The following is a 22,714-nucleotide window of genomic DNA, read 5'->3' on the forward strand; positions in this document are numbered from 1 at the left end:
ACATTTACTGCACACATTAACACATTTACAATAAAATTCTCAATGCGAATCGAATGAATTTTACGCACGAATTATTTTATTCCTCCTTCATCTGCAAGCATGTGTTCCCCATGCAACATATAACAAGCATAATTTAAAACCACGTGTTCATTCCGTGTTCTTGCTTTCGGACGAGGCATCCTATCTCTAATCTGATTGGTTGCCTGGAATAGCAATGGCTCCTAAGGATTTCCTTGACCTCTAAAGGAAATGCCTAGCTGAGGTAAAAAAAAAAACTACCTTCAGGTAAAACTTTCTTTAACCCATCAAGCGCGTCGAGCCACAATCATGGTCGATACGTGTATGCAAATGAGTTTAAACTGACGTCATTTCAAACAGCAAATCATGACCTTTCTTACAATGTATAATACCCCGATAACTTATGAAGGCTTGCTTCTAATTGGTGGAGAAAAGCCGTTGACGGAGGGTGGGGAGGGGGCCCCCTTATCTTTAAGGAAAAACGTAAGGATATTCATATATGTAACCATCCTCAACTTAAGGATGTCCTTAAGGGAAAAGTTAAGGAAATACTTTAGTGAATCCTCAAATCTGTCCTTAAGGATGGTTTATGCAACGAGGTCATAGCCATTGGGAAGGAAGGGGATGGGAGGAAGAGTGAGGAATGACAGCTCACAGTTTCCTTGACGAAACATAGTTTCATTTTCATTTTCTGCGCTGGCCCATGCATACTTTTCTGTTATACCTATAGTGCAAAGGCAACACATTTGTTACATGATGTCATTGTCTATGTCCATGACTGCCTGAGTCAGCTTTCGAGTTACTAGGGTCACACCTGTGCTTACTCTCAACCACGTCCAGCTCACTGTAGCTCATTTTGAACCAGACTGCTTTGTGATGTAGCTCACTGTAGCTCTGTCCTTCCCACTACCCAAGATCTCTATTGTGGAGACTCTCTTTTAAAATAAATCAGCCAATCAGAAGTTTCCACATTGCCAGAATTTTCCAGAGCATTGCATCACATTTTCTGCCTGGCCATTCCATGCCGCTAAAGACAAGTCCTAAGAGGCTCCACTTTGAAGAAAAAACTCGAGTAATGCGACTGAGTCATCAATATGCTTCTGCGTAGTCCCTGCACGTGTGACAATAGGTAGATGCCCTCATTCACTGTCCTAAAAATAAACAAGTTTGATTTAAATCCCTTCAGCTGTTTTCAAGCATCACATTTTTACCAGACAGGACAGGTTTTACATCGATTGGTGAATCTGTTTCGGAGAAGGGATTTTTTTTAAATATCGGCTTTCAAGCTAATATGGCAGCCAAAAAACATGACATATGACATCAAAAATGTACACTCTGCATATGTATGAGTAGGGGATTACGTTTGTGAAGTTTCGTGTTGATGGGATAAGGTTTGCTTTTCTATCCAAGATGGCTGCTAAACCACGTGACCTACGACATCATTTTCAAACTATATGCAGCAATCGTGTAGCTGACATTTTAAAAATCTCGCATCGATAGGGTAAGCGGTTTCTGAGATAGAATTATTTAATATTTTCCTTCAATACAATATGGCTGCCACACCATGTGACCAATGATGTTTTCGTGATCAACTTATAATTGCCATACCTAGTCAATGACACATGTAAAGTTTTGAGTCAATCGATTCGATGGTTTGGGAGAAGATGTTTTTTCAAGGGTTTATGTTGAATCCAATATGGCTGCCAAACCATGCAACCTATGATGTCATAAATTTAATATTTCAATACAAATGGGTCACAGATCATGTGCATGCAATTTCAGATTTTTAGGATAAAGCATTCAATTAAAACATTTATGGCTGGTATACTACTTCACCAATGATGTCATCATTATAATGCATTTGTTCCCCCAGTTGGAGTGCTTGACAATATGCCAAGTTTCAAATTTTTCCATTCAGCGGTTTCCGAGAAATATTTTTAAAATTATTTGTGTTTAATCCAAGATGGCTGCCATACCACGTGACCCATGACGTCACAATGATCACAAAAACATTCTACATGTGTGTCGCTCCTACCCTGAAAGTTTCTTCTCAATCGGACATGTGGTTGCTGTTGCTGAGCAAAACGACTGACGTTTAGCCCGTACGGACATATGTATTGACAGACGGATGGATGGCCCGACAACCCGAAAACATAATGCCTCCGGCCACCTTCGGAGCGGAGGCTTAAAATCAGTTCGACATGTACTTTGTAAGGAAATATTGAATGCAGTGCTGCATCATATATATTCTCTTTTAGTTTCTCAATGGTAAGATGCAGGTGAAAGACAATACATACCAAACTCGATGGTATTCATAGAATACTTTCCCTGCACAGTCAACTTGTTGCGAGCCAACTCTTCTGTTTTTGAACATTTTTTTTCTTTGATCCAATATGGTTGCCAGACCAGGTGAGCGATGACATCATAAATTTATATTCTCTTGTGGCGGACACGAAAGCACTGACGTGGTGACATCACCCCGCACACCAAGTGGGGGTGGGCCACGCCCGGGAGAGAAGCGTGGCCTCACGATATACACGGGGCGCGCAACCCTGAGCAGCTCAGTGTTACAGTGAGCTCTTGAATAAAGACTCTTACAAATTACCGCGTTGTCCGCTTCCTCCTTGCTTACAAGCAGCGCGCGTAACACCGCGCTTTACTGGTGACCTCGACGTTGGATCTGCCGTAGCGATCCTTCCAAACACGACGCCATTGCCATGGCCAACAACGCGATGTCGGTTAAACTTCCCGAATTTTGGGAGGACCAGGCCGAAGTTTGGTTCGTCCAAGCCGAAGCCCAGTTTCAGCTTCGGCGCCTCACCGGCAATGACAGGCGCTACTGCCACGTCGTCGCCTCCCTCGGGCCCGGCATGGCCGCTCGAGTTGTGTCCGTCCTTCGCCACCCACCGGACGGCCACAAGTACGAGGCACTCAAGCGGCTGCGCCTAGCCACGTTCGGCCTCACGGAGGACGTACGGGCCGACCGCCTCCTGGATCTCCCCGAGCTCGGCGACACGCGCCCGTCGGTCTGAATGGACCATATGCTGTCGCTGTTGGGCGACGAAGCCCCTGGTTCTCTATTCCGGGCGCTTTCCCGTCGCCAACTTCCAGCACAGGTATGCCTCGCGTTGGCCGGGACCGTGCTAACGGAACCCCGAGCATTGGCCGCCGAGGCGGACAGGTACTTAGCGGCTTCGGACACGCGGGCGAGAGTCGGTGCGGCCGTCGCGGACCTCGAGGCTGATGCTGCTGCCCACCTCGTGGATCCCGAGGCTGATGCTGATTCACAGCATCAGCTTACACAGCATACGCAGCATGCTGATACGCACCTCGTGGCCGCCGCCACGCCCCGCCCACCGCCGCAGCGAAAACCGCCACCGCGGGAAAGCCGCCGGCTCCACCGGCCTGGCGGAGCCAGCTGCACTCCTCCAGCTCCACCACCTGGTGCTGGTTCCACGCCAAGTTCGGCCACGAGGCTCGACAGTGTCATCCGCCATGCTCCTTCAACAGGTCGGGAAACGCCCGGGCCGGCGCTCGATAGTGGCAATGAGCGCCGGCCGTTCGAGCAGCCTACTGTTCATAACGGACACCTTATCCGGGTGCCGTTACCTGTGTGACACGGGAGCGCAGGTGAGGGTCGTTCCTGCCGGTACGTCGGAGAAGCACGCCGCCGGCGGGGGCCCCGCGCTGCTTGCCGCGAACGGGACGCCCATCCGTACGTACGGAAAACGCTGCCTCTCTCTGCGGTTCGGAGGGCAGGTTTTCCGATGGTCGTTCGTCACGGCCGACGTGCCCATGGCATTGCTTGGCGCGGACTTCCTGTGCGCCAATGGGCTCCTGGTCAACGTAAAGCACAGACGTCTTGTCCAGGCCGAGACGTTCAGCTCGCTCGCTTGTGCGCTGCCCAGCTCGTCGAGCAGCTCACTGAGCGGCTCACCAAGCGGCTTGCCGAACGGTTCGGTTCCGGCCACGTTGATCTGTACGCTTCCGGCAGCGGACGAATTCACCCGCCTCCTCACCGGCTTCCCGGCCCTCACACGGCCCACCTTCTCGGCGGGGGCCGTCAAGCACGGGGTGGCCCATCACATCCCCACCGTCGGGCAACCGGTCTACGCCCGGGCACGCCGCCTCGAGCCGACAAAGCTGGCGGTAGCAAAAGTGGTGTTCGCTACCCTGGAGCGACTCGGCATCGTTCGGTGCTCGGAGAGTGCTTGGGCGTCGCCGCTGCACATCGTGCCGAAGCCCGGCGGGGGATGGCGACCGTGCGGGGACTATCGCCGTCTCAATGACACCACCACCCCCGACCGCTACCCCGTCCCCCACATTCAGGACTTTTCCGCCCGTTTGGCGGGCATGTCCTTCTTCTCGAAGGTGGACCTCATACGCGGCTACCATCAGGTCCCCGTCAGGCCGGAGGACGTCCCGAAGACGGCGGTCATCACGCCGTTCGGACTCTTCGAATTCCTGCGGATGCCCTTCGGTCTGAAGAATGCGGCTCAGGCGTTCCAGCGGCTGATGGACAGCGTCCTGCGCGACTTGGATTTTGTATACGTCTACCTGGACGATATCCTCGTCGCCAGCACGTCCCGCGAAGAGCACCTACACCACCTCCGCATGCTCTTCGAACGCCTGGGCCAGCATGGCCTGATTGTGAACCCCGCAAAGTGCTGGTTCGGCATCGCTGAAATCGATTTTCTGGGGCACCGCGTCACCAGGCACGGAGCCGTCCCCCTGCCGGCCAAGTTGGAGGCGGTGAAGGGGTTTCCGCGCCCCCGCACGATCAGGGGGCTGCAGGAGTTCCTGGGCATGGTGAACTTTTACCATCGGTTCCTGCCCCGTATTGCCCAGCTCCTGCGCCCCCTGCACGAAGCTCTCCGAGGTAAGCCGGGCAAAGGCGACGTTACTTGGACCGAGCAGATGGACGCGGTGTTCACGGGCGCGAAGCTCGTCTTGGCTAACGCCACCATGCTCGCGCACCCGGCGCCCGATGCACCGATCGCCCTCACCACCGATGCCTCAGACTACGCGGTGGGCGCGGTGCACGAGCAATGGGTGCGTGGAGCTTGGCAACCGCTGGCGTTCTTTAGCCGGCAGCTTCGCCCGCCCGAACGCCGTTACAGTACCTTCGACCGCGAGTTGCTCGGGCTTCACTTGGCGGTCAGGCACTTCCGCCATCTGCTCGAGGGCCGTGCGTTCACGGCCTTCGTCGACCACAAGCCGCTGATCTTCACGATCGGCAAGGTCACCGAGCCGTGGTCGGCCCGGCAGCAGCATCACCTCTCGGCCATGTCCGAGTACACGACGGACATCCGGCATGTCGCGGGGAAGGACAACCCGGTGGCGGATTGCCTTTCCCGGGCCGTCGCCCACGCAGTCCACCTCGGCATCGACTATGCCCGGATGGCAGCGGACCAGGCCGCTGACCCCGACGTCCAGGCCTTGCGGACCGCCGTCACGGGCCTCCGCATCACCGAGGTGCCGTTCGACGGCGCGGGCGCGGCCCTCTTGTGCGACGTCTCCCTCGGGCGGCCTCGCCCCATCGTGCCCGCGGGCTGGCAGCGCCAGGTGTTTGACGCCATCCACGGCCTGTCCCACCCGGGCGCGAGGGCCTCCCAAAGGTTGATCGCCGACAAATTCGTCTGGCATGGCCTCCGGAAGGCCGTCCGCGGCTGGGCCAGGACGTGCCTCGCGTGCTAGCGCGCCAAGGTGCACCGGCACACCCAGGCCCCGTTGGCCCCGTTTATGGTGCCGGAACGCCGGTTTGACCACGTCCACGTGGACCTGGTGGAACCTCTGCCCCCCTTGCGGGGTTTCACCCACGTCCTCACCATGGTGGACCGCACCACCCGGTGGCCGGAGGCCGTGCCCTTGGCGTCGACGATGGCGGCGGACATCGCGCAGGCTTTCATCGCCACCTGGGTCGCCCGGTTCGGCGCCCCCTCAGACATCTCGTCCGACCGCGGCCCCCAGTTCACCTCGGAGCTCTGGGGGGCGGTTGTGCAGGGGCTCGGGGTCCGGCTGCACCGAACCACGGCCTACCACCCCCAGGCTAACGGCCTGTGTGAGCGATTTCACCGCTCATTGAAGGCCGCGCTCCGGGCCACCCTCCGCGACGGCGGCTGGGTCGACAGGCTCCCCTGGGTCCTGCTGGGCCTCCGGACGGCGCCCATGGAGGACCTGCGCGCATCCGCGGCGGAGTTGGTCTTCGGGCAACCACTGCGGGTGCCGGGCGAGTTCCTCCCCGACTCCACGGCACCATGGTCCGGGGCACAGCAGCGCTCCGCTCTGCAGGAGACCGCCCAGAGGTTCGCCCCGGTGCCAACGGCACGCCACGGGCACCCACCGACGCACGTCGCCCCGGAGCTTCGCACGGCGGAGTACGTCTTCGTCCGCCACGATGCCCACCGGACACCACTGCGGCCCCCGTACGACGGGCCTTTCGGCGTGCTGGAGACCGGGGTGAAGCACTTCACCCTGGACATCGGCGGTACTCCTGACCGCGTTTCTGTGGACCGCCTCAAGCCGGCCCACCTCGACGTGGACCATCCACCGCCAGTGGCCCGACCCCCGCGGCGGGGCCGCCCCCCTGCGGGCGGACACCCGGCACCGCCCAGCCCCGCCGCCCCCCGGTCCTGCACCCATCCCAGGGGCAGCCGGAGGCATCCCAGATGGCATCCCTGCATCCCAGACGCCGCCAGTCGCCAGGGGGCGCTTCGGCCGGGTCATCCGTTTGCCCCGCAAACTGTCCCTTCAGGTGCGCGGGGATTCTGGGGGGGCGCGTGTGGCGGACACGAAAGCACTGACGTGGTGACATCACCCCGCACACCAAGTGGGGGTGGGCCACGCCCGGGAGAGAGGCGTGGCCTCACGATATACACGGGGCGCGCAGCCCTGAGCAGCTCAGTGTTACAGTGAGCTCTTGAATAAAGACTCTTACAAATTACCGCGTTGTCCACTTCCTCCTTGCTTACAAGCAGCGCGCGTAACACCGCACTTTACTCTAATATAATTGTTGCAGAGATCACGCTCAATACATTTCAAACTGATCGGACTAAGCGTTGTCCCTGTCGAATTATGACGTCATAATTATGTCACCGATGACATCATCATTAACAACTCTTATTCCCCATGGGGAGTAGTTGACAATGAGCCAGGTCTCAATTTTTCCATGGAGTGGTTTCAGAGATATAGAGGTGCGACGTTTTTCCAAGATGGCGCCTGTACCACGTGACCTATGACATCATAGTAATCATTAAAATATTCTACAGGAGGAGGCGCTTCTGTGGTGAAAATTTCGTGTCAATCGGACCAACGATTGCCGAGAAAATGAATTTTTTTAATGCAGACACGTACGGCACATGTACGCACATGAAATGCTTAACCCCGCTTTTCGCTTCGCGAGCGCAGGCTAATAAGTTTACACAGGAGCACACAAAGGAAATTCTATAAAGCATAATCTATTGTTCAAATAAACGGAATGGGCAAAAGTTTGCCTTTTTCTCAAGATGCTACTTTAAGTTAATTAACTTTTTCATATCACTCACGAACTTGCTGCATAAAGTTACTTAGCTTCTGATTAAGAAAGAGTACTTTGCCTTCAGCGTTACATACATATCAACCATTTTTGCATTATGTGTGTACCACCTGTGCAGGCGTTGCATTCCTGAACACACAGCCGGTTGATGAATACAAAATGACGCACCTTCTACTTTGCTGTGAACTACGTTTCATACCTGTCACAATCACCCATGGAGAGGTACAGTTTCCAGGTACAGCAACTGCAAATAAATAGCATAATCTTCAAAACCTTCATTTTTTTTAATAGCAACTCTTGCATAGAAAGTCTCTTCTCTCAGTTTTTTGGCCGCAGGAACAACCCATACTGATTGTAGATGGTACCGAGGAGCCATTGCTGCCAAGACTGCCTCTGAATGCCCCACCTGTGTTCTATGTGAACCAGAACTCATTCCGTGACGTGTCACATCAAGGCCAACAGTTGATGCCCAATGCATCACACTTATTTGACACTGCGAGACATCTAGCCGTTGAGCAGTACAACTGGACCGCAGCAGTTTACCTCTATGACCACGGTTGTGTTTATGACATTTCTTGCATAGTCAACTGTTAAAATGAAATAAATGATGTCACAAAATTTTTACTACCTGACAAAAACACGTTAGATCATGCATTGCAACCATACCTGTTACCTTAAAAAAAAAAGCTTTCATTTTCGAAAAATGATAATTGGTATCCTTAGCCAATTAAATATCGTAAATAAAAAACATGCTTTCATTATCCACTGTGAGATCTTGACAGGTAAGAATATAGATGTAGATTTCTTGGACAACCTACAGAAGAGGATGAAGGTGATTGCAGTGAAGTTGAAGGGTCAAGCAAATGGGAAAATAAACGAGACTGCACTGTGGTTTATTCTCAAGCGGATCCGCCAAGAAAAGGTGAAGATATTGTTCTTCTCGATATTCAAAGGACGCGCGTATGAATTTTGAGTGTAAAGAATTAAACGTTTTTGTTGGTGTTATAAAGTAAATGGTAATTGTAGCTACATTTTATTACAGGTACGAAACATCATCCTGAAATGCCGTGGGTCATGGCTGAAGACGGTATTTAATGAGGTTGGTGTCCTTACTTTATGGAACATAACGAAATTGATAAATTTTATGATTTTCGGTTGGAAAAAACATCTTCCTAACATGCATCTGCATCTGGTATGACAGTCAGAAAAGCATGGCTTGCTCAGCAAGGTGTACCACTGGATCATCCCTACACTGGTAGGTCACTTCTTAATTTTTATGTGTGCTTTTACCCCCTATTCTTGCTCAAACTATGCAATCCATGAGAGTTGGTTTACAATGTCAGATTTATAATATAATATAATGCTCATGCTTGATTTGCACAAGCTAATGATCATCTTGCAACATTTACATATTTTTGACCATGTCATGTAACATAACTATCATGTAATTTAACATGAAGAGTGGAGGTAATTTTCAGCTTCTTGAGATAATTATACCTCACACATTCTTTTATTTGTAATATAATAAATGTGCGAGGTGTAATTATCTCAAAAAAGTTTTTTTTTCATTTGAACCGAGCTATGATGTATTTCAAGATTAGGCCTAAAATATGAACCTTTGAAGTATTAATATTGTTACGGCTTTCGCCGTCCTTCCTGCCCTTACCAAGGGGAGATTAAGCCCCTTGTTATTTTTGGGCCGGCGCAACTGAGAGACTTGAAGCGCCCCTCCCGGGCAAACGCAAGGTAGGGTTTCGGGACAATTCTCGCACGTACCCAAATACCTGCGCCGCCACGGAAGCGGGGCATCAAGCCTCGCACGAGCCACGTGTAATTTGAGTACACCGAGCGGATTGCGTACCACGTGGGTCCGTGCAGTTACCTCTGGTATTGGAACCCGATTCGAGCGGTTCTATTCGTACCACGCTTAGTCAATGATGGAAGGGACGAGACGGTCGAATAAAGGAAGAACACAGGTTTAATTACTATTATGTACAATGATCGGTAGAAGCACAGGGACACAGAGCAGTCTTATACTTATTCCCCAGACACGGGCCCAATCACACTCACAAAGGGGAAATGCAGGTAGGATGATCACGCGCTGCCTTGGTCGTCCAGAAACGGCCCCGCCCGGCGTGGCTCTCCCCGGTCACAGCACGTCCCGTGATGAAGGCAAGCAGGCGGTGGAAGGGATCCTTGTAGCACGTCTCTCAAACAAAGGGCACAGCAGGCAGGAGGGAAATGTACGCATCTCTCGCCGGCTTGGCGGTTTTCCACAGCGCGTTTAGTTACCAGTGCGCTATCACTCACGTAACCCAATAGAGGCTCTGCCTCAAGCTCAACCGAGCGTTTAATTTGTAAGAGCGCTTATAGCTTGGTTCATGCGCGTCTTCTCTCAGAACAACTCAAGCTCAACACCCAGCGCATGCCCTTCTCACAACTTCTCAAGCTCATCACCCCGCAGAACTGCTCACCCCGAGCTCATAACTCACCCCAAACTGCTCGTGGGGGCTTCGCGCAATGGGTTTTATTGCCACACCCTTAGCCCTCTCGAATGTTCCAACCACACCCTGTGACGCAGTGCCGCAGCCACTCCCTTCGAGCCCTGATTGGCGGCTCGCGCTTACCGTCAGCTTCTCCGCCCTGCCTTCGGTCTTGCCTCGATTTGCCAGGCCTGCCTCATGTTAATTTGTGCCAAAAGTCAAAAGCGGCATAAGGTGGCGTAAGACAAGAAATGACCTAATTCTCATTTTTCTACTCAACGCAAGACTAACACAGGAAAAGGACTATGCTTACATTTACTAAGACATAACTGAACTATCGCGAGGGTACGTGTTGTAATGTGACTAAACTATGAGGTTTAAAATTAACCTTTATTGTACAAACTTAAAACCGCAACAATATCATACCTTTTTTCATTGTCATATGGAAAGGGCTCTTTTCGACTTGGTTTCTAAACTATTTCAGCAGCACGTATAACGACTGGTACTGTTACTTTGTAGCTTGTCAATGCTATTTTCTGATGTACATTACCTTTATGATCAGAGGATGTAAATAGTAGGAGAAACACCCGCTCCTTTAAGGAGCATTGGCAAATCTCGTCCCCCTCCTTCCCGCGAGGTAGGGAGTGGGGGGAGTTGCACCCATGACCTGACCTTGGGTACTACCAACACGTATGCAAAATTTGGTGGAGATCGAGTGAAAATCGGAAGTCCACTCCACATCCCACCCCCTCACAGCGGAGGGGGGGGGGTGATTTTCCCCCTCTTGTGCCTTTGACCTGACCCTGGGTACTACGAACACGTTTGCAAAATTTGGTGGAAATCTGACCAGCCCTGTTTTTTTTCTATGATCTTTCAGATATACATAACCGATCTTTCAGATATGATCTGAAATCAGATATGATTTCAGATCTGATATGCTATGATATGATATCTATGATATGATATGATATGCTGATATGATATCTGAAATCAGATATGATTTCAGATTTCAGATATGATATGAAAATAATATGATCTTTCAGATATACATACATACATATAATTGCCTTATTTAATAAGTAGTGTGGCGGACACGATGGCGCTGACGCGGTGACATCATTCCGCGCACCAAGAGGGTGTCGGCCACGCCCGAGGGGTAGGCGTGGCCTCGGGATATACACGGGGCGCGCAGCCCCAAGCACCTCAGTGCTATAGTTGAGCTTTGTAATAAAGACTCTTTTTTGGTTACCTGCGTTGTTGCTTCTCATCTTGGCTAACAAGTCGTGCGCATAGCACCGCACTTCACTGGTGACCTCGACGCTGGTTCAGCCGCCGCTGACCAACAGAACGCGCCATGGCCAACAACGCGGTAGCGGTGAAGCTCCCCGAGTTTTGGCAAGCTCAGGCCGAAGTATGGTTCGTGCAGGCCGAGGCACAGTTCCGACTTCGAGGCATAACGGCAGATGAGATGCGGTATTACCACGTCATCGCCGCCCTCGGGCCCGGCACAGCCGCCCGAGTCATGTCCGTCCTGCGGAACCCACCGGCCGACCACAGGTACGAGGCGCTCAAGCGCCTCCTCATCGCCACGTTCAGCCTCACGGAGTGCGAGCGGGCCGACCGCCTCCTGGACCTTCCCGAACTCGGCGACACACGACCATCGGTCCGGATGGACCACATGCTTTCGCTACTGGGTGACAAAGCCCCGGATTTTTTATTCCGGGCGCTCTTTCTACACCAGCTGCCGGCACAGGTACGCCTTGCGTTGGCCGGTTCCAAAATAAAGGAACCCCACGCGCTGGCCGTCGAGGCCGACAAGTTTTTCGAGGCTTGTGAGACGCGGGCGAGCTTCGGTGCGGCCGTCGTGGATCTCGAGGCTGATGCGCATGCACACCTCGTGGTTCCCAAGGCTGATGCCGATGCACACCGCGTGGCCACCGCCACGCCCCGCCCACCACCACCGCGAAAACCGCGGCCTCCGCCTTCGCCGCAAGCCTGGTGCCGTTTCCACGCCAGGTTTGGCCACAAGGCTAGGAATTGTTGCCCGCCGTGCTCGTTTGGCAAGTCGGGAAACTACCAAGCCGGCGCTCGGTAGCGGCCCTGAGCGTCGGCCATTCCGGCAGCCTCCTTTTTGTCACGGACACCTTGTCCGGGTGTCGCTTCCTCTGCGACACAGGCGCACAGGTGAGCGTTATCCCCGCCTCCACGTCCGACAAGCGAACCACGGGTGGGGCCCCGCGTTGCTTGCAGCCAACGGTACACCCATACGCACATTCGGGAAGCGCTGCCTCTCCCTGCGGTTCGGAGGGAAACGCTTTCAATGGACGTTCGTCACCGCCAGTGTGCCCATGGCATTGCTCGGTGCGGATTTCCTATGTGCGAATGGGCTGTTGGTGGATGTGAAGAACAGACGCCTCGTCCAGGTGGAAATGTTCAGCTCGCTTGCTTGCACACTGAGCAGTTTGTTGGGCAGCTCCCTGAGCGGCTCACCGAGCGGCTCGCCAAGCAGCTTGCTGAGCGGTTCGATCCCGGCGAGGTTGGTCTGTACGCTTCCGGCAGCGGACGAGTTCACCCGCCTCCTCGCCAGCTTCCCGGCCCTCATGTGGCCCACCTTCTCGGTGGTGGCCGTCAAGCACGGGGTGGAACATCACATCCCCACCGTCGGGCCACTGGTCTATGCCCGGGCATGCCGCCTCGAGCCGACGAAGCTCGCGGTGGCAAAGGCGGAGTTCGCTACGCTGGAGCGGCTGGGCATCGTACGGCGCTCCAAGAGCGCTTGGGCGTCGCCACTGCACATCGTGCCGAAGCCCGGCGGGGGATGGCGGCCGTGCGGGGACTACCGCCGCCTCAACGATGCCACCACCCCCGACCGCTACCCAGTCCCTCACATTCAGGACTTTGCCGCTCGGTTGGCGAAAATGTCCTTCTTTTCTAAGGTGGACCTCATCCGCGGGTACCACCAGGTCCCCGTCAGGCCGGAGGACGTACCGAAGACGGCTGTCATTACACCATCGGCCTCTTCGAGTTTCTTCGGATGCCCTTCGGTTTGAAGAATGCGGCTCAGGCGTTCCAACGATTGATGGACAGCGTCTTGCGTGACTTGGATTGCGTGTACGTCTACCTGGACGACATCCTCATCGCAAGCGCGTCCAGTGAAGAGCACCTCCGCCACCTCCGCACGCTCTTCGAATGCCTGGGCCAGCATGGCCTGATCGTAAACCCCGCCAAGTGCTGGTTCGGCGTCGCCGAAATCGACTTTTTGGGGCACCGCATCACCAGGCACGGGGCCACCCCCTTGCCGGCAAAGGTGGAGGCGGTCAAGGGGTTTCCGCACCCCCGCACGATCAGGGGACTCCAGGAGTTCCTGGGCATGGTAAACTTTTACCACCATTTCCTGCCCCGCGTCGCCCAGCTTCTGCACCCCCTGCACGAGGCCCTCCGGGGGAAGCCGGGCAAAGGTGACGTTGTTTGGACCGAGCAGATGGACCGAGACCAGGCCGCTGACCCCGACGTCCAGGCCTTGCGGACCGCCGTCACGGGCCTCCGCGTCACCGAGGTGCCGTTCGACGGCGCGGGCGCGGCCCTCTTGTGCGACGTCTCCCTCGGGCGTCCTCGCCCCATCGTGCCCGCGGGCTGGCAGCGCCAGGTGTTTGACGCCATCCACGGCCTGTCCCACCCGGGCGCGAGGGCCTCCCAAAGGCTGATCGCCGACAAGTTCGTCTGGCATGGCCTCCGGAAGGCCGTCCGCGGCTGGGCCAGGACGTGCCTCGCGTGCCAGCGCGCCAAGGTGCACCGGCACACCCAGGCCCCGTTGGCCCCGTTCACGGTGCCGGAACGCCGGTTTGACCACGTCCACATGGACCTGGTGGGACCTCTGCCCCCCTCGCGGGGTTTCACCTACGTCCTCACCATGGTGGACCGCACCACCCGGTGGCCGGAGGCCGTGCCCTTGGCGTCGACAACGGCGGCCGATGTCGCGCAGGCTTTCATCGCCACCTGGGTCGCCCGGTTCGGTGCCCCCTCAGACATCTCGTCCGACCGCGGCCCCCAGTTCACCTCGGAGCTCTGGGGGGCGGTCGCGCAGGGGCTCGGGGTCTGGCTGCACCGAACCACGGCCTACCACCCCCAGGCTGACGGACTGTGTGAGCGATTTCACCGCTCATTGAAGGCCGCGCTCCGGGCCACCCTCCGCGACGGCGGCTGGGTCGACAGGCTCCCCTGGGTCCTGCTGGGCCTCCGGACGGCGCCCAAGGAGGACCTGCACGCATCCGCGGTGGAGTTGGTCTTCGGGCAACCGCTGCGGGTGCCGGGCGAGTTCTTCCCCGACTCCACGGCACCATGGTCCGCGGCACAGCAGCGCTCCACTCTGCAAGAGACCGCCCAGAGGTTCGCCCCGGTGCCAACGGCATGCCACGGGCACCCACCGACGCACGTCGCCCCGGAGCTTCGCACGGCGGAGTACGTCTTCGTCCGCCACGATGCCCACCGGACACCACTGCGGCCCCCGTACGACGGGCCTTTCCGCGTGCTGGAGACCGGGGCGAAGCACTTCACCCTGGACATCGGCGGTACTCCTGACCGCGTTTCGTTGGACCGCCTCAAGCCGGCCCACCTCGACGTGGACCATCCACCGCCAGTGGCCCGACCCCCACGTCGGGGCCGCCCCCCTGCGGGCGGACCCCCGGCACCGCCCAGCCCCGCCGCCACACCGCCCCCCGGTCCTGCACCCATCCCAGGGGCAGCCAGGGGCATCCCACCTGGCATCCCTGCACCCCGGACGCCGCCGATCGCCAGGGGGCGCTTCGGCCGGGTCATTCGTCTGCCCCGCAAACTGGCCCTCCAGGTGCGCGGGAATTCTGGGGGGGCGCGTGTGGCGGACACAAAAGCCCACTGGCGTGGTGACATCATTCCGCGCACCAAGTGGGCGGTGGCCACACCTGAGGGGTAGGCGTGGCCTCATGATATACACCGGGCGCGCAGCCCGGAGCGGGCCAGTGTTACAGTGAGCTCCTGAAATAAAGACGCTTATAAGTTACCGCTTGTCCGCTTCCTCCTTGCTCGCAAGCAGCGCGCGTAACGCCGCGCTTTAAAGTATTATTTTTTAATGATAATGAGAGATTATTATCTGGAGGCCAAGAACTGTAAAATGTGTTATAAACCAAAGAATCAGCATTGTGTGCTCAACACCAGGACGTGAATCTTCTTCCTCTTGCTCCCCAAATGAGCACATGTATGGATCAATGAGCTATGCTTTATTGCATAACAGGAATGTGTAAAATAGAACATAAAAACTGTGCTGAGTTAAATACTGCACCAAATTTTATTCATTCTAATTTATTTCATTAATATATTCTAATTATTTATTGATTGCGCACTTGCGACACCGATAAATAATCGGTGTTCAAAGAAAAATCGATGAGAATACTTAAAGGGCAATAACTCTTGAATTAAAAGTCAAGGTCAAAAATGAAGACATTTTGGATTAACTTCAGTCCATTCATTATCTAGTTGCCAGATTTCGTACTTGTGCTATAGATATTTTCATGTTGTTGTGACACAAAATGCCTTGGAATAATAATAATAATAATAATAATAATAATAATAATAGTATTCCAAATAACATAGATATGCCTTACCATTCAGAATGGAAAGACCTATTAATTTTCACGTACTCGTCGAGTGATCTACATGTTTTATGTATACAGAATTAGAGTTCATTACCTATCCATTATCGGTGACCCAGAGAGCTATTCTAGCAGGGACATATGCTCCTAATAGGCCCACCTAAGATAGCAGGTCACTGGGGAGATATAAGATGAAAATCAGTTTCATAACATACCCATGAAAAGAAAGAAATGAGGAGAAGAAAAGAAAGTTCCATTCTGGATCAACGAAAGAAAGTTACTGCAAGAGCTATCCTCTTCCTCACTATATATTAAAAACAAGACCAAAAGTCTAACAGCGGCGTAGCCAGGCTTGTAAAATATGATAAACCACAAACACGTATGATTAGCTTTTTAAACAGTCGGTAATGCAGCTCATAACATTAAAAAAAGAAATTTGGAGGAATCCCGACATCCATGAGGTAAGTTTTACTTACAGAACTGAGCAAAGATCTACTGTAATCGATATACCCCACAAAGGTTGGAGGTGTGCTCATTTACCAAGCAGCTAGCTAGTGCTTGCCAAGCCAACAGTTCCTTAAGGGTTTTGAATGGAGTGCTTGCTCGAATGTTGAAACCACTTGGCGATCTCTCCACAAGAAACTTGGGAAATGAACACACACCCAATGTTCTTGAGACCCATCTATAGATCAGCTGTAATCTATATACGCCGAAGAGGAATGACACTTCCTGCCCCTCCCGTAGTGAGCGGGTATACTTGTAAATTCAAATGTTGGTCGGTGGACTCAGCCGTCGTAATGACATCATACACGTAATGACGTAACGGACACAAAACTGATATATTTTAACTTCCTGTACGTTTGCAGTCACTACTAAGGGATTAGTGTTACGATTAGATTTACTGTAATATTAACGTTACATTATCATTATTTCGAAAATTATATTACCATAAAAAACCTACGGCTAATTCCCTACTTCCTCGGTTATTAATATTAGTGGCGAGCACCGCTCTTCATTGATAATGAACCATACACCGCTTCAATCCATTAACTTTCCATTTACGACATTGGGATTAAAGTGTTATGGTCATATTAACTATATTAATATTATTATTACGAAAACGATACTACTGAAACGATACACTACTGTATTAAGAAACCTGGGCTTAATTTGTCCAAAGCGGTCCGAAGATGAGTCATAATGCCTAATATAAGGCCTATACGTACCGTATTGTTGGAAGAGCCGTAACGCCGATGCTTTCGATATGTGATGGTCATTTTAACAATCGGTTTGTTTGTGTTTCACACTGAATGAAAAACGTTATGGTAGAGCATGGCGATTGTGATATGTGACAGGTTCGACGATATGTTCGGCATGAACGGCATATAAATCAAAATGGCAGAGTGTGGAGAGTCAGCCGCGTATGCACTACGCAGTAATGACATCAGACGTAATCACATCACCCTGCCATGTGATCCTCAGCTCTGATTGGTATATGTTTGAGGGGATATACATACGGACAGATAAACAATGTTCTGGACGGCTTCGCCCGATTAGTCAGGTTCACTATGTTTTTTCGTTCAAAATTTTGGTAGATTAGCAAAACTATACATTTTTGGAATATTCAGAGCATGAGGAATCCAAAAATTAATGTTTACATTTGCGTAGACACCTTTGCGAAAATGACACTCAGGACAGTGATGAAGATGTGTAAAAGCATATTCCTGAATGGTATAGACCTCGTAGATCCTGTGTATAGGACTTATAGTTCAATCTGATACTACCTATAACTTCCTATAACTTCAAAGGACTTGCAATATCATGTATTATGTAATACAGTTATATCACAAATATAAAGACAATGGTTTTCAATTACCTTTGTTTGTTGCTTTTCTATAATCCTGAGCACTATTTTGAGGCCTTTATTGGATTCCTTGACCCAGAAAACATAGGATTAGCATATTTAATTAAGTCTCTAGGTTGACTAGAAGCCGAGATCGCGCAAAATATGTATTTTATGGCGGCCATTTTCAAAATCCAAAATGGCGGCCATGCAGGTGTCTGTGCAAATGCCAACATTGATTTTCAGATTCTCCATGCTCTGAAGATTCCAAAAATGTACAGGTTTGCTAATCCCAAATTTTGAAAGAAATTATATTTGTTAACATAGTGAACCTGACTCGATGGGCTAGGCCGTAAAAATACTTGAAGAGCATTAATTGAGATATTTGGTTGTTGTGTTTGTTTCGCCGGTACAAATATACATGCGTGTCTTATGATAGAATTGATACAAAAGTGTTCTCACGTTTGGGTGGTGATACTGCATATTCTAGATTGAAGGAATAAATTATTTTATGACTCCTTGCAAATCATAAAGAATTTCAACTAAATTAGAGGATAAAATTGTAAATAAAGATAAGAGGTAACTACATAAACCTCGGAATAAGAAAGTTTAAAATGTTTTGTGAAATTGAGATTAAGAAAAAGTTTATGCAACCAATGTTTTCTATACAAAACGTTTTATTAAAATATCTTCATATAATTATATTCCAAAAGTCTTTGCAGAGTCTTGAGCATAATTAAATGGAAATTAAATGAAATAAAATTTCATTCAGTGTCAGTTATTAAAAGTTAAACTGGTTTCCAATGAGCCAGATGGCAAAGGGAGCTCAACCAAGCATGTGTTGTCTGTCGATATGTTGCAGCACTCTGAAACACAGCACTTTGAGCAGTTGCTACCACAATCAAGCTGTGCACATTTCTCATTGTTTGTGTTGAGTGCAATCCAACCATACATACAACACGTATATGGTAACTGCACCATAACGTGTATCCTTCTCCATGATCTGAACATATTCCTCCAGAAAGTCATGAAGAATTGTTCTGTTCCTTCTTCTAGCAAGGTGGGATGACTATTTTTTGTTCTCGATATAAAAGTTTCTTTCAAGCTCTCCAGCTGCACCAAAATAATAATATGGGTGCTTTTTATTACTACAGGAACAGTAATAGGCACAGTCTAATCTCTGAAAGATATAAATATTTTTATTGCAAACTTTGATTTACTCCATTTCTATATTCGGGTATTATTTTATAAAGGTATTTTATGATCTTTTTGTCTTAATGGGATTTGCATTCATGCTTCTTTTCACGTTTACTTCATTGTAAGAAATGCAGGTGAAAATACTGATGTAGTGAAAGGCAGAAGACATATTGTTACCTCCGCCACCAAAGGTGGATGGAGGTTATGTTTTCACTAACTCTTTCACTCACTCACCCATGTCTGTTTTCTGTCTGTTTGTTTGTGAACAAAATATCTCAAAAAGTTGTGGACGGATTGGGACGAAATTTGGCAGAGATGTAGCGCACGTGACACGGACGAAATGATTAGGTTTTGGTGAAAATCCGGATTCGGATTCGGCTACTATAATTTTGTTAGTGATTCTTTACCATTGGGAAATAGGGCCAAAAACTATACATAGCAGGATATCTCAAAAAGGTGCAGACAGATTTGGCCGAAACTTGGTGGAGAGGTTGGGTGTCCGACAAGGACAAATAGAGTCGATTTTGGTGAAGATCTGAATATGGATTCGGATATGAGAATTATTTTAGTTTGTAAGTGATTCTTCACCATTGGGAAATAGGGCCAAAAACGATATAGTCAGGTTCACTATGTTTTTTCGTTCAAAATTTTGGTAGATTAGCAAAACTAGACATTTTTGGAATATTCAGAGCATGAGGAATCCAAAAATTAATGTTTACATTTGCGTAGACACCTTTGCGAAAATGACACTCAGGACAGTGATGAAGATCTGTAAAAGCATATTCCTGAACGGTATAGACCTCGTAGATCCTGTGTATAGGACTTATAGTTCAATCTGATACTACCTATAACTTCTTATAACAACCTATAACTTCAAAGGACTTGCAATATCATGTATTATGTAATACAGTTATATCACAAATATAAAGACAATGGTTTTCAATTACCTTTGTTTGTTGTTTTCTATAATCCTGAGCACTATTTTGAGGCCTTTATTGGATTCCTTGACCCAGAAAACATAGGATTAGCATAGTTAATTAAGTCTCTAGGTTGACTAGAAGCCGAGATCGCGCAAAATATGTATTTTATGGCGGCCATTTTCAAAATCCAAAATGGCGGCCATGCAGGTGTCTGTGCAAATGCCAACATTGATTTTCAGATTCTCCATGCTCTGAAGATTCCAAAAATGTACAGGTTTGCTAATCCCAAAATTTTGAAAGAAATTATATTTGTTAACATAGTGAACCTGACTATCTTCATCACTGTCCTGAGTGTCATTTTCGCAAAGGTGTCTACGCAAATGTAAACATTAATTTTTGGATTCCTCATGCTCTGAATATTCCAAAAATGTATAGTTTTGCTAATCTACCAAAATTTTGAACGAAATTATATTTGTTAACATAGTGAACCTGACAAATACATAGCAGGACATCTCAAAAAGTTAGGATGGATTTTGACGAAACGTGGTGGAGAGGTTGTGTGTGTGACAAGGAAGAATCGATTCGATTTTGGTGAAGATATGAATATGGATTCGGATATGAGAATTATTTAATTTTTAAGTGATTCTTCACCATTGAGCGATATGGCCAACCAGGCAGAGGTATGCTCTCTACTGAGTGCCTTTGTAGTTTCAAAATGTAACGATTCGTTAACGCCATAATGAGATCTGACCACAGCAGCATTCATGCTGCCTGCCAACTTGTCCAACATGTCCCCTTTCTCTAAAAGTGACATCACTTTCCTTTGCCTTTTTTTCTCAGGCATTTCACCAGCATCTGAATCATGCTTAGTAGACATAATGCAATTAAAAGTCTGGCGAAAAGTAAATCATGCAATATCACACGATAACAAACTAAATCAAGTGGTATCAAACTAAATCACGCGATATGACATGATAACAAAATAAATCACGCGATATCAAACTAAATCACACGATATCACACGATAAACTAAATCACGTGATATCAAACTAAATCACATATCACACGATAACAAGCTAAATCACGTGATATCAAACTAAATCACATGATATCACACGATAACAAGTTAAATCACGTGATATCAAACTAAATCACATGATATCACACGATAACAAGCTAAATCACGTGATATCAAACTAAATCACATGATATCACACGATAAACTAAATCACGTGATATCAAACTAAATCACATGATATCACACGATAACAAGCTAAATCACGTGATATCAAACTAAATCACATGATATCACACGATAACAAGCTAAATCACGTGATATCAAACTAAATCACATGATATCACACGATAACAAGCTAAATCACGTGATATCAAACTAAATCACATGATATCACACGATAGCACATAAAATCACACGATATAAAACTAAATCATGCGATATCACATTATAAACTAAATCACACGATATCACACGATAAACTAAATCACGTGATATCAAACGAAATCACATGATATCACACGATAACAAGCTAAATCACGTGATATCAAACTAAATCACATGATATCACACGATAACAAGTTAAATCATGTGATATTAAACTAAATCACATGATATCACACGATAAACTAAATCACGTGCTATCAAACTAAATCACATGATATCACACGATCAACGAAATCACGTGATATCAAACTAAATCACATGATATCACACGATAACAAGTTAAATCACGTGATATCAAACTAAATCACACGATATCACATGATAAACTAAATCACGTGATATCAAACTAAATCACATGATATCACACGATAACAAGTTAAATCACGCGATATCAAACTAAATCACACGATAAACTAAATCACGTGATATCAAACTAAATCACATATCACACGATAACAAGTTAAATCACGTGATATCAAACTAAATCACATGATATCACATGATAACAAGCTAAATCACGTGATATCAAACTAAATCACATGATATCACACGATAGCACATAAAATCACATGATATAAAACGAAATCCTGCGATATCACATTATAAACTAAATCACACGATATCACACGCTAAATTACATCACGTGATATCAAACTAAATCACATGATATCACACGATAAGCTAAATCACGTGATATCAAACAAAATCACGCGATATCACACGATAAACTAAATCACGCGATATCAAACTAAATCACACGATATCACATGATAATAAACTAAATCACATGATATCGCATAACAAACAAAATCACACGATATCAAAATAAATCACGCCATATCAAACTAAATCACATGATATCACACGATAGCACACAAAATCACACGATATAAAACTAAATCATGCGATATCACATTATAAATGAAATCACACGATATCAAACGAAATAACATAATATCACACTATAACAAACGAAATCGCATGATACCAGACAATAACCGAAATCACGCGATATCAAACGAAATCACGATATCAAACAAAATCATGCGATATAAAACTAAATCACATGATATTACATGATAGCAAACAAAATCACACAATATCAAACTAAATCACATGATATCACACTATAACAAACGAAATCACACATATATAAAACTAAATCACATGATATCACACGATAACAAACGAAATCACACTATATCAAACTAAATCACATGATATAACACGATAGCAAACAAAATCACACAATATCAAAATAAATCACGCGATATCATCAAAATAAACTAAATAATGTGGTATCAAACTAAATCACCTGATATCACACCATAACAAACGAAATCACGTGATATCACATGATAAACGAAATCACGCAATATCAAACAAAATCATATGATATCACACAATAGCAAACAAAATCACACGATATCAAACTAAATCACATGATATCACATGATAACAAACGAAATCACATGATAACAAACAAAATCACGCAATATCAAACTAAATCACATGATATCATATGATAACTAACGAAATCACATGATATCAAACTAAATCACGTGATATCACAATATAAATTAAATCCTGCGATATCAAACTAAATCAGATGATATCATACAATAAATGAAAT

General features: G+C 48.5%; 1 protein-coding gene and 1 long non-coding RNA gene across 3 annotated transcripts in view; one reads left to right on the top strand and one right to left on the bottom strand.

The window, feature by feature from the left end:
* LOC137423309 (glutamate receptor ionotropic, kainate 2-like) overlaps positions 1 to 22,714 on the top strand; it is a 72,072-nt gene that overhangs the window by 37,865 nt on the left and 11,493 nt on the right. For both annotated transcript variants that reach the window (XM_078774351.1, XM_068110324.2), the window contains exons 2-7: positions 7,671 to 7,787; positions 7,875 to 8,108; positions 8,335 to 8,474; positions 8,595 to 8,651; positions 8,754 to 8,807; positions 18,365 to 18,562. In XM_078774351.1, the coding sequence (XP_078630477.1) occupies positions 7,712 to 7,787; positions 7,875 to 8,108; positions 8,335 to 8,474; positions 8,595 to 8,651; positions 8,754 to 8,807; positions 18,365 to 18,562 (759 nt within the window). In that variant the 5' untranslated portion in view covers positions 7,671 to 7,711. The remainder of the gene's footprint in view (positions 1 to 7,670; positions 7,788 to 7,874; positions 8,109 to 8,334; positions 8,475 to 8,594; positions 8,652 to 8,753; positions 8,808 to 18,364; positions 18,563 to 22,714) is intronic.
* The window catches only part of LOC137423313 (uncharacterized), a 51,768-nt gene that overhangs the window by 607 nt on the left and 28,447 nt on the right, over positions 1 to 22,714 (bottom strand). The window lies entirely within an intron of this gene.

Source organism: Myxine glutinosa, chromosome 3 (genome assembly GCF_964187855.1).
Source record: "Myxine glutinosa chromosome 3, kmMyxGlut1.1, whole genome shotgun sequence".
Taxonomy (NCBI): Eukaryota; Metazoa; Chordata; class Myxini; order Myxiniformes; family Myxinidae; genus Myxine; species Myxine glutinosa.